We start from the raw sequence: 12,416 nt of genomic DNA on the forward strand, positions 1-12,416 counted from the left end.
CTTACATGAAGCACATCTATATTCACATGGTGGAAGTTACGGGATCTAAGCTCCTGCATTCTCCTGAAATTCTCTTGATATTTTTCTTCAGCCAACTGCCTGAAAAGAATGACAATACCGCTAATTCTACATCACAAATGGTAACTGAGCTAAGAACTTTCTAGCGACTTCCTTCAGCGTGATTCCTTCAAGCAAAAGGATTACAACTGGTATGAGAAATGAATATTAATGCTTCATACTTGCAGAGGGAAGAACTCCTCAAACTGGACAGATATCTTGCAACTTTAAGGGGTGACAAGACAGGAAAGTCACCTTCCACTGACTTCCTTCTGCAAGCAGTTCTTGGGATCAAACCCAAAGTAAATCTAGCTCTAAGGCAGCCTTCCTCCACCTTGATCCTCAGATGCTGCTAGACTGCAACTCCCATCATTCCTCATCACTGGCCATGATGGTTGAGAACAATGGAAATAGTAGTCCAACAGCAACTGAGGACCCCAGGATGGAGAAGACTGCTCTAAAGGAACACTAATATAAATAAAAGAGAGTAGTAATTCTATTCATTCTATTTTCACACAATGGCAGACCCAGCACCCTGATATATTTTGGACCCTCTAAGTGTCTCTATTTTCCAGGGACAGTCCGGGATTTACAGAAGCCATCCTGGTTTCTGATTTGATCCAAGAATGTCCTGCTTTTCCTTAGGACATCCCTATTTTCATTGGAGAAATGTTGGAAGGTATGATATTTAGGTATCTGTGTCATCAGCACTTCCAAATACATGAGAAACCTTTATATATAGACAGGCACAGAGAATGAAGTCACAACAAAGCAACAACTGTCAAAAAACAGTGAGGACAAAATTGTTCTGGGGGCAAGCAAATGGCTCTCTAGTAACTGTGGGCAGTATGTCGGAGTGATCAGAAGAACCACAGATATCTTAAGAAAGAGATTAAGGGGGGAAATGACAAGGAGTTTGGAGAGTGCTTCACTCTGTATTCTGTTTCTCCTCCACAAATAGCTGTTATAGTTGGGGGGGGGAGCAAGGATCCCCTAAATTCCTACATGCCAGATCCACCCCATAACTCCTGGATTTAGTAAAAGTTAGAATTAATCAAGGTTTGATTAAACTGTGCCAAACACTGCTGGATTCAGCTTATATTAACAAGCCTGGCCAACCAGGTATAGCTAGCTGAGTGCGGGGACATTGGAGGAACATGAAAATAGATCATGGAATTCAATGCCACACAGCAAGGGGAGTGGAGCCCCTTCCTCCAGCTGTGTGTTAGTGGGCAGAGACAAAAGGGTTTGAAAAAAGTTTAGGATTTTGTAGTTCGCAAGCTGCACAGAAAGGGGGGGGGGGTCAGAGCACCATGTGGACTGACAGGCTATAAAAGGGGCAGAGAGCATGGCTTTTTGCTGTTTGGGATCCAGGACTCCTGCATCTACTGTATAGGAGAAACAGGAGGCCCTCTTGCTCTAAACCAGGCATAGGCAAACTCCGGCCTTCCAGATGTTTGGGACTACAATTCCCACCATCCCTAGCTAACAGGACCAGTGGTCAGGGATGATGGGAATTGTAGTCCCAAACATCTGGAGGGCCGGAGTTTGCCTATGCCTGCTCTAAACTCCCTCCCCATCTAAACCATATATAATAAAGATACCACAATCTCCGCTGTGCCTCATTTCCAAATGACCCACAGACCTTAGGTAAGTGCCTGGACCCCTGGAATCTCACAACACTCAGAGTTTAGGGTGGTGTGTAACATAGTGTTGGATCTCTTCCTGTACATCAAGGAATGTCCAAATCTCCAATTCGGGGGGGGGGCATTTAGGAGAGGCTGACATGAAGATTGTGGATAGCAGATCACAGACCCTTTCTAGAAAAAAACTAAATACTTCCCAAACAAATGGAGACACTGAAGGATCTCCTTTTGGAGGCTAAAATAACGCTGTGCTTCTTACTTCAGCTTCTGCGCTGTCTCGTCTGCAATGCTCAGCTTTCGCAGTCTCATTCGTTCACGCGGTGTCATTTTCTGCACTTCCGAGAGGGCCCTCAGAGTTTGTAGATGTACTTTTTTCTGCCTGAAGAGAGATGGGTTAGAACTGAAACAAATGTGTGTGGACATTTGCTTTCAAAAATTCAAATGAATAGTCGTGGGCCCGAAAAGCCGAAAACAGGACCAGCCCCAAGACATTTTGATGCGTAATGAAAAAAACAAGATGACAATTTTTTCCCCCATTCCAGGAACAAAAACTGACCAAACTGACACAGGGTCAGGAAGAGGTTGTGGGGTGAAGCTGGGCTGGCCCAGGACCTGCTGAATCCTAAACTGGTGCAGCAACCAATAGTGGGTTATGCCAACCTTCCACTGCAGCCAATACAAGTAGAGGAATTCTGAATTAATCAGTTACTGCACTCCTCTATTAAGCTCTTCTGGTACCCGCAAGGAATTGGGATGCTCCCTAACTTTATCTGAATCCAACCACTCTCATAAGATTATTGGACAAGATTTAGCAAATATATATTTCCAAAAGTCTCATTTCAAAATAAATACTTTTGAAGTTTGAAATAAAAATAAAATTCTGAATGGTGCCATATTTCTATTGTGCATAGATTTGTTTCTACTCTATTCTGTCAATGATAGGTTTCAGTTATTTACAATTTACTGCGCTCTTAACAGTTGGAAAAATGCAATTAAGATGCACATAACATTAGCATGAGAAAGCTCTAACTGCATTAATTTCAATACCACACTCATTTTATAATTAAATTATATAAACTTAGACCTTTGAACTCACTTCATTGGACATGAGTAATATTCATTATTTCCTTGAAAAAGAACAAAGGAATACTCCTTGTGTTTTAATAATAGAATCAAAAATGGAAAGGCGTATTAGTGATCACTGTCTCGGCTGACCTCATTATCCAGTGTACCATAAATAAGGGTACTAGCTTGCCAATGTCTGTGAAGCTCATACTGCAGTAGTTCATTAATTATTTTCAAACGTACAATAAGGGCATTAGTAAACAGCCCTCCTTAATGAGAATGAGCTGAAACTAGAGCAGATAGATATAATCTATTTTAATTAAAACCCTTTATGGTAAAAAGCCAGCCCTTCTAAAAGGTCCTAGTTCTACGAAAGCTTCCGATTGCATCCTGTCTGAGAGCACTCCATCTCTGCTGAATCCCACAAATTATGTACCAACCCTTCTGAGTACAGGGGGGAAAGCCTTGGTAGCAATGATTGTCTTCCATCAACTTGGCTTGCGGCCCAGTTGTGCCCATAGTTGTCCAGGCATAACCAAACTTCTGTGGTCTATGCTATGGTAAGCTGTAGGCTAGATTAGTGCAACACATCAGATGTGGGGCTATATCTGAAGGCAGTTCAGAAACTTCAGCTGGTGTAGAATTCAGCAGCCAAGTTGCTCATTGGGGCAAGATGCTTTAAGCATGTTATACCAATCCTGGCCCAAATGTACTGGCTGCCAATTAGTTCCCATGTCCAATTCAAAGCTTAAACAGCTCAGGACCGCAATACCTCAAGGACTGCCTTCCCATATGAGCCGACCTGGACCCTGCAATCATTATCTGAGGCCCTTCTGCCTGTATTAGAAAGCAAACTGATACTATGTTAAGATGACATAGATCTCCTTGCAGTTTAGTGAGATATAAAAATCAAGATTTCTAAGCTGAACAATGCTTTCCCTCTTTGTTGACTTTACCCATCTCAAAGAAACATACAGAAATGCACTATCTAAGTATAATAAACATTGATTATGGCAGACAAGAGAACAGCAAAGAAAGTAATTTCCCCAGCAGTGAATGTAACAGCAGTTGATTAATGTAATAGAGCAGCAGTAACCACAGGGAAAGAAGGGAAGTAGATCCAATAGAAACCAAAAGGGGTAAGAATTTAATTACCAGCTTTGAAATTTCTATTCATCATTATACCATTGTGTTCTGCTATTGTTCCTATTAAATCAGCTTAATACACGAATTATGTAAAACAGAGTAGGCTATTTACATTGGCTGAAAAATAATACACACAATTATCCTTTGTACAGTAATTGGAAATCAGCATCTTACACACCAGCACAATAAATGGTGCTGTTAATGCCTGCAGGATTTTGAGAAGAACTTTGATGGGGAAAGGGTGTGTGTGTGTGTATACGTGTATACACAGACACATGTTGAATTTGTGTTGAATCTATTTCATTTTTCAGTCTAATCTATAGCCCGGTTTACTGCAAGGCAAAAGTAGACAACCCTTTTAAATTAGTAAGAAGTTTACATTTTCATAAGGTTTGGGCACTTGGAATACAAATAGTTACCTAAAAAAAATGTGCACAATTCTTTTCTCCAAATAACCAGTGAACTGTTAGCAATTGACATCACAACCTTATCCAAATCTACCCAGAAGTAAGTCGCACTGAGTTCAGTGAGGATTGTTGCTAGGTAGGTGTAAGTGAATATAAGATTGAATAACTCATCTATTTTTTGCTCCTCTTACATAGCCAATACACTACTACCCTTCAGATTACAACCCCCATCAGCATTGCCTGCGGCCTAGGATGTTGGGAGTTGTGGTCCACAAGATCTGGAGGGCACCATGTTAGTTACTCCTGTCATTCCCCCAAATAATTCCATACTCACACAACGTTAATGATATGAGCGGCTTCTTCCTGAGAATTAAGCGCTGGGTCCTTCAGAGTCATATTTGTGAATTTACACTTCATGTTCTACAAGAGACAACAAAGCAGCCGTAATTGCAACCATTTATTTTTATTACCGTGAAGTGTTCAGTGCCTTTTTGCTACTTTTACAAAACCCGCGCAGTGTGTTCCATTTTATCAGGCTGCTTCAGCCAAATTGACTAATTAAGGCATCCATTTATGGAGTCTCAGGACTCAGCAAATAAAACGTTTTAAGTGTGTTGTAAAGTGCAATATGCAAATGCAAATCTAGATGGCAATGGTGAGCTATGGCAAATTCAACATATTTTTCAAAAAATTCTTTTTTTTAAAAAGTGTTTTCCCAGTGTTTTATAGATGTGTGTAGATTCCACCTCAGTCTAACTGCGAGAACAGAAGCGAAAGTCACATCAGAGGTACAGTGTACCAAAATTAAACTTGGTTACAAATCATCCTGTCCCCTTTCCTTCTGGGTGCTACAAGACAAAGATAAAGGGCAAATATAAAGCACACCATTTTGGCTCCTTTGGTTTTTGAAGTGCCTGCACTAGCAGGAAAAAAATATTGGGTTATACCCAGACTAAGTAAGCTGAATGCAGTTCCTATCAAAGTAATAGAATCATAGAATTGTAGAGTTGGAAATGACCCTGAGAGTCATCTAGTCCAGCCCCTGCAATGCAGGAATCTCAGTTAAAGCATCCATGGCAGATGGCCATCCAACCTCTGCATAAAATCCTCCAAGGAAGGAGAGTCCACAACCTCCTCAGGGAGACTGTTCCACTGTCAAATAGTGAGTCTACTCTGAGTAATAGTGGGCACCACCACCTGTTATGCTGACTCTAACAACATGAAATGAAATATATATCCTTCCCCATTTGAACACAAAATGCTCTGTTCAGAATCTTATACAGGATCTTGGATTGAAGTCCCATATTTCAGTGGTACGTCTGTGGAAGTAGGCTTGTGACTGTTTATTTGGTCCTTTATAGGTCTCATTCTTTTCAATGTGTGTGACAATATCAACTATTGAGTCTACTGTCATTTCATTTCAAATACCTGTAATTGATCACGAACGTATGGAATCCTTAAAATCTCTGCAGCGGATGGCCTCTGTGAAGGATCCTTGCTCAACATGCTGAAATATTAATGATACGAAATGAAACCTATTCTCATGCAAACTATAAAACCGCTGTGGGTGAAACCAGCTTGAAACAAAAACAAAAAACCCACCTGTGCAGCAAGGTATTAAGTTCCCTTGGATAGATTGCTGGCAGAGATGGTGCTTCACCTTCCACAATTTTTAAAACAATGGACAAAAAATTGTGACCATTAAATGCATGATCCAAACAGCACATCTCATACAAAACGCATCCTAGGGACCTGAAAGGAAAATAAATGAAATGAAAGCAATTCAAGGACAAGAAAATTCTAAATTCAGCATCTGGTGAGTGCTTGCAAATGTTGCTGCACTTTAATCCTGGTCATACAAAACTATGAGCCCCTTTCTATTGAAAATGAAACACACTTTTATCTCAGTGAAAAGCCTGTTCTTCCATTTCCACAGGGTTCATATCGTATAATGTAAGTGATATAAAAGAACAGAAGGTCATAAAGTAAGTGTTGCAGGACAGGATTAATCTTGGGTGTGTGGGTGGAGAGACTGTTTGCAAACGTGTAGGCAAAGCAGGCTGAAGACAGAGCCATTTGGGTACCTCCCAGTTTTTGCCCCTGTTTAAAAATGTTTTCTTAAAATAAGAACAATAAGAGGAAGAATGAATATAAAAATAAAACTAATAGGGTATGTGAAACCAACTGCGGGAAACTGTGATTTTACAGGATATAGGCTCTGAAGCCTACCAAGTGAAGGGATGAGGGAAGGAGAGAACATGTAAGTACATTTGAAATATTATGTGGCTGATTTTTTTATTTTTGCAGGACGTTTAAAAAAAACTGTTAGAAAATAATAGTTCAAATTATCAAACCCCCAGGAAGTGAGGATCCGATGAAAAACCAGGTGCTGGGGCTATGGCAAGGCTGCTTTAAATCCCCTAGGAGTGGACCTAAAGGAAGCCTACCTGCATTGTCAGGCCTGCCCCCAGGCCAATTTGAAGGCAGGCTTGAATCCGAAATGCCAGCCGGTGAGTTGAACCTGAAGCTGCCCTCACCAGCTGGGCAGTCCTTGGCACCAGGGCCCCTGTTGGGTGAGGGTGCCAGGAGGCATTGCCAGCCCGCAACACAGCCACACTCAAAGGATAAGCGGACATGTCCTTGAATACATTTATTTTTGCAATAAATACATTTCAGCAACATGGAAGCATATTTATTCAAATAATTTCATTTCTTCAGAGAAAGGAGAGATAAGCACACAACCTAAGCAGAAAGTGACCTAGAAGGCAGTGCTGTCTCCAGCATGATTGTTACGATTAAATGAAAGATTCACGTGAAACAGAACGCTGCCTGCTTACCAGATATCTGATTTTGTGTCGTAACCCTGGTGTTGCAGGGCCTCGGGACTCATGTAGAAAGGCGTCCCAGTAAAAGTAGTTGCTAAATCACAGGATCCCATCAAGAGACGAGAAACACCAAAGTCCCCTTGAAAAATATTTTGAAATATAGTTACTTGAAGGAAAAACGGGGGGGGGGGGGGGGACAAAGCTAAATGACATATTCTAGCCTGTGCTATTTTATATCTATTTTAATTAAATGTGCAGCTCAGAGAGTTCATAGGCAAGGGCAAATCTTATCACTTTTGGTTCTCTCTATCTCTCGTGTTACCAGCCTTAAGGTCAGTCCTGCACACTTCCACATCAGTTTGCAATTTATTTATTTTTGCAATGAAGTCCTCATAAAAATCAATCAGCATTGTAGTGCAATTTCCCCCCCCCTAAATATAGTACATTTTCCAAAGCAATTTCCCTAATATAATGTATTATTGTACATTATTTTCAGTAACATATGCTTTATGCCACTTTATCCTAGCATATTCCTTTCCGTACACATTACTTGGCTAGGGAACTGCATTGCAAAATTCAGAGAACTGCCAATTTGGATGATTTTGGCTGCTGAGTGGCAGTGACTATCTAGGGTTAATTTTTCTGTTATGCTAGCATAGTGGGCACTATGCACCTTAGGAATAAAGAAATATGTATAAGCAAATTGTAAAAAAATAAGTATTCACATTTGCTGTTGATGGTTGTCACATGATTACATGCACCTGAATAGTTACAAGCACTACACATGCACAGTGCGACCCAGTTCACACAAACTGAGAGATCATGGCTGCTTTGCTCTTCCTCTGGTCCCGCTGCTGCTGCGCTGCTGTGAGCTAAGCCATGGTCTGGTTTACCATGTTGGCCAAACCTGATCTTGCGGTTTGTTTCACTCTAAATCAGGCTTCCTCAAACTCAGCCCTCCAGATGTTTTTGGCCTACAACTCCCATGAACCCTAGCTAGCAGGACCAGTAGTCAGGGATGATGGGAATTGTAGTCTCAAAACAGCTGGAGGGCTGAGTTTGAGGAAGCCTGCTCTAAACCATGAGCTATAACCAAGGTTTATTCTATGGTTTAACATTCATGGTTTGTCTGGAGTGACCACAAGCCTGGGTTTGGACAACATGCTAAGCCAAACCATGGCTCACAGCAACCCAGCAGGAGGAGGACAGGAAGAGGAGCAAAAGAGCTGTGATCTCATTTCCAGGAGCCTGCAAATTTGCGCTAAGCCATATTTTGGCTTAGCGTTGTGTGTGAATTGAACCTATGAGAAGTAACTGTGGAATGTACACTGGATTCAACTAAACAGTGCAAAAGTTCATGCAGCCAGAAATCATTTCCATGGCACACAGACAAACCACATGAAACTTATTTAATGGGGCAGAGGTTTCACTGGCCTGTATGAGGAGCAATAAGGCTGCACCCCTCCACTGATCTCTCAATGCATAACTACATCCAACATCTGCATTAGCATTCATATGCAATGCTCTGTTACACCCAGGCATTGTACAGATATAACCAGACAAAGATAAGCTTTCAGAAACTTTCTGAAAGTTCAGAAGCTTTCTGAATAGCATAGGCATCATTATGTCATATATTTATCATTTTAAAAAATATGGGCTGCAACAGAAAAAGGTGGACTGCAACAGAAAAGTACCATTTTTAAAATGGAAAGAGGGATGCTTTTCTCGTCAGTGAAGCTCTCATACCAGGTGTACTTGGCCAGGAGAAATGCTTTGGGAGACAGGCGCAGGTTCTGCACTCCCTGCACTCAAAAACCTTGGCTACTGGCATCTGCCCTGGGCCCATTTTTGCTGGTGCTCTACTGAGTGCTAGGACAGCTTGGAGTCTCTGTTTAAGTTTCCTGCAATGTCCTGGAGCACCCCCAATGCAGCATCATTCCATGGCACTGTGCAAGCGGAAATATTACGCAATAATAAAATCACATTGAAAAACATCTTACCAATTTTAAGAAGGTTGTTTTTCAAAAAAATATTCTTCGCTTTCAAATCTCTGTGAAGTATTCGCCTGAATATGAAGAGAAATGAAACTATTTCAGTAGGATGAAAAAGTTAATAGCACATCTTACAGTCTTTTAGACTATTGTGAAATGTACTCTTTGCTCCTAATCACCTAACTTTGAAGTGCAAATGACACTGAACACATTTACTATCGTTGGACGTACTTCCAAGCAAACATGTATAGAACTGAGCAGCATGTCAAATTTACTTCCAAATATTGGCCACCAGAAACCCCTACAAGAAAGTGTGTCTAACATGAATGAATGAATGAAAGAATTTATTATTTCGGTCACAGACCAGTTCCAGCTCACATACAATATCAAGGAAGTCATAAAACAAGATAGGGATACATTTGAATTTGCAATTAAGTATAACAGGGACAATACAGATATAGCAACAGTTAAAAAATACATAAATTAAAACTTAGTCACCAAAATATAACCTAAAATTATCATTTAAGGCCTTAATCATTATGATAGCACAGCTTGTTCCCTAAGTTTTATGGCAAACACACAGAATTTGGCTACCCTTAGCGTTATCTCAGGATTCTTGTCCTCTACCAGGGATTTTAGACATTGAAGTTCGGATTCATTTGGAGATTTTTGCATAGCAGGGGTAATAAATACCGAGCGTATTCCATACAAAATCAACCGGAAACTGCATTTTAATCATAGTTTGAGAAGAAAGACTGCTCCTGTGAAACTGTGAATGAAAAGATCTATATACACATTTAACATGTGCAGTAGTATCTTCTTTGCTGCCAATCACCATAATCTACCAATTTCATACAGGGATTAATCACAATGGAGCAGCAGATAAAAATGCAGCCCTTTCCCATTACGGATCTGTTTCCACTGAAATTAACAGGACAACCCACAAGCTTTGTGAGCCCTAGTTAATAGAGATTGGAGTTTGTTATATCACAACATGTAGTGGAGACAAGCAGATGGAACACAAGTCTGAAAAGTTGTGTGTGTGATAGGGTTCCAACTTCTGATTTAGCATGGAGCACTGTCAGAAAGAATAATCAGGGCCCAGAGGTGACACAGGAACAATGGACACTGTAAGAGGCTGTGATATTTACTACTTTCATGGCAGATCCTAAACCCCAGAAGAACATGATACTCCCGAATCTTTGTTGCTCTGGGAACTTCTCTCTCTCTCTCTCTCTCTCTCTCTCTGTGTGTGTGTGTGTATGTGTGTGTGTGTGAGAGAGAGAGAGTGAATAATTCAGATTTTAAAATTGCCCATCTGCTCTTCAGCAGTATACCCTCTTTTTATTTGGCTCACTGAATGGCTGCAAATATGGCCCAAGCCATTTAGGGCTCATAGTCAATGCTAGCACCTTGAGTTGCACATATAATAGCATTTCTATGCTTTCTCTGATAACAGTGTGCACCAAGAAATCCAAGACCTGAAATGTACATATTAATTATTAAAGATGCTCGCAATTAAAAATGGATGATGCAATAAAAAAATGAATATGGAAAAATAAAATTGTTGAGTTGGCAGCATGTGACCGGGATAGTACTATTAAATAGTGGTCACCTTGAAACCATCAAAAGGTGTTTAAAAATTCATTGCTTCGGTCAGTAAAGAATTAAACAATCATTTTTAGAAAATTTAGTGGTTCATATGATCAAAAGTATCTTTTAAAATAACCCATGGGGATTTAAATATTTTCCTGCCCTGTTTTGTAAGAATGATGATGGTGTTGAGAATTCTGGTAACGGTACTACTCTGCGTGGAACTTAAAAGTCAAAACTTGAAAAATATACTCCCATTCATCATACATTAATAGTCCTATTCCAGGCGGCGAAAGAGAATTTTATATCAAAGGTAAGTAAAGGCTAGTCAGCAAATTTTAATTTTCACTTTAATATTAGCAATCAAGAGGTGCAAAATGTGCTTAAGTTTATAACCATTTCAAAGCAAATGACTGTACCTTTCATGCATGTAGTTGACTCCAAGTAACAACTGTATAAACCATTCTACTATCTGGCTTTCAGGAAATACTTTGCCAGCTTGTTTGTACTGCTGAATGTTAAAGTCGAGGTCTCGACCCTGAAATGCAGCAGCAAATTTACAATCAGAAACATTAAATTGCAACTTCATTAAAATTAATGGGTGGGAACTGCTATGAACCTGAACAGAGCTAAGATCCCTCCAGTTTGATGAAAAATGTTTCAGGGCTGAAGCTGTGGTTAGTACATGTTTCTGTAATAGTTTTAATAACACAGATGTTCTACGCAAATCAAAATATTATCATGAAAGCTTTCCTTTTAAGTCCAAGGCCAAAAAACCAAACCAAACCAAACTAATAATCACAAGATTTGTGGTGCTAATTATTATGAGGTTGCCAAGGTTCTTATGCCCAGCCAATAAAGATTGCCTTGTGAACCCTTGCTTCCTAACCTGTGGGTTTTTGCAGGTCACCAGCATATCCATGATAGAGATGGCACTATCCTGGTGTGCAGAAGACCATCATGAAAGCTACAACATGTAAAAACCCACCACCAAATGATTTCTATGCAATATTACACACATTTCCCCATCCACTTTTTAGGAATATACATTCGGCAGAAGTAAATGAAGTCCCACCTCACAGTATTCAGTGATGATGCAAAAACTCTCTCCTTCTACAAAGCTGGTATAAAATTTGACAATGGCTGGGTGGTCTAGCCTGGACAGCAACTGTGCTTCTAGATTTGCCTCAACTGTTTCATTAGGCTTGATGTCTCCTACGGATATCTCTTTCAAAACTTTCCTGTTGATAGAAAAAGAGAAGGAAAACATAATGTGGATTGCTTTCACACTAGCCCTTTTCTCTGGGATTGCTATTTTTCATTCATGTGCTTTTTATAGAGGATACCCTTGCTGTCAGATTCTCTACAATACATTTCTTCCATGCTTTGAATTGCGATAATTTCTTAAACAATAGAATACCTGTCTGAACAGGCAATGTACTATCAAGCCCTTTCTGGGGTCTTGTGCGTTTAATTTAAAGTTTATGGTTTGAAGGTCCTATCAGTTTTATCACTTTTGGCAGTTTCTGACTTCAGAAACACAGGAAGCTGCCTTATGATGAGTCAGATCATTGGCTCATCCAGCTTAAAATTGTCTGCACTGAGTTTTGTGAAGGATTGTGGAAATTATATGATTCCCCACCCCCCATTATGGCAGTAAAACCAGCAGTTGTTATTATTCTCCAT

The 12,416-nt window shown here is 40.1% G+C and overlaps 1 protein-coding gene across 4 annotated transcripts in view; it reads right to left on the reverse strand.

Moving 5' to 3' along the window:
* The window catches only part of NEK11 (NIMA related kinase 11), a 78,941-nt gene that overhangs the window by 34,052 nt on the left and 32,473 nt on the right, over window positions 1-12,416 (reverse strand). For all 4 annotated transcript variants that reach the window (XM_083578031.1, XM_083578029.1, XM_083578028.1 and 1 more), the window contains exons 3-11: window positions 11,806-11,971; window positions 11,150-11,268; window positions 9,147-9,211; window positions 7,159-7,285; window positions 5,924-6,073; window positions 5,750-5,828; window positions 4,656-4,741; window positions 1,963-2,082; window positions 6-99 (exon numbers count right to left, since the gene is read on the reverse strand). In XM_083578031.1, the coding sequence (XP_083434157.1) occupies window positions 6-99; window positions 1,963-2,082; window positions 4,656-4,741; window positions 5,750-5,828; window positions 5,924-6,073; window positions 7,159-7,285; window positions 9,147-9,211; window positions 11,150-11,268; window positions 11,806-11,971 (1,006 nt within the window). The remainder of the gene's footprint in view (window positions 1-5; window positions 100-1,962; window positions 2,083-4,655; window positions 4,742-5,749; window positions 5,829-5,923; window positions 6,074-7,158; window positions 7,286-9,146; window positions 9,212-11,149; window positions 11,269-11,805; window positions 11,972-12,416) is intronic.

Source organism: Podarcis filfolensis (genome assembly GCF_964270895.1).
Source record: "Podarcis filfolensis genome assembly, chromosome: 12".
Taxonomy (NCBI): Eukaryota; Metazoa; Chordata; class Lepidosauria; order Squamata; family Lacertidae; genus Podarcis; species Podarcis filfolensis.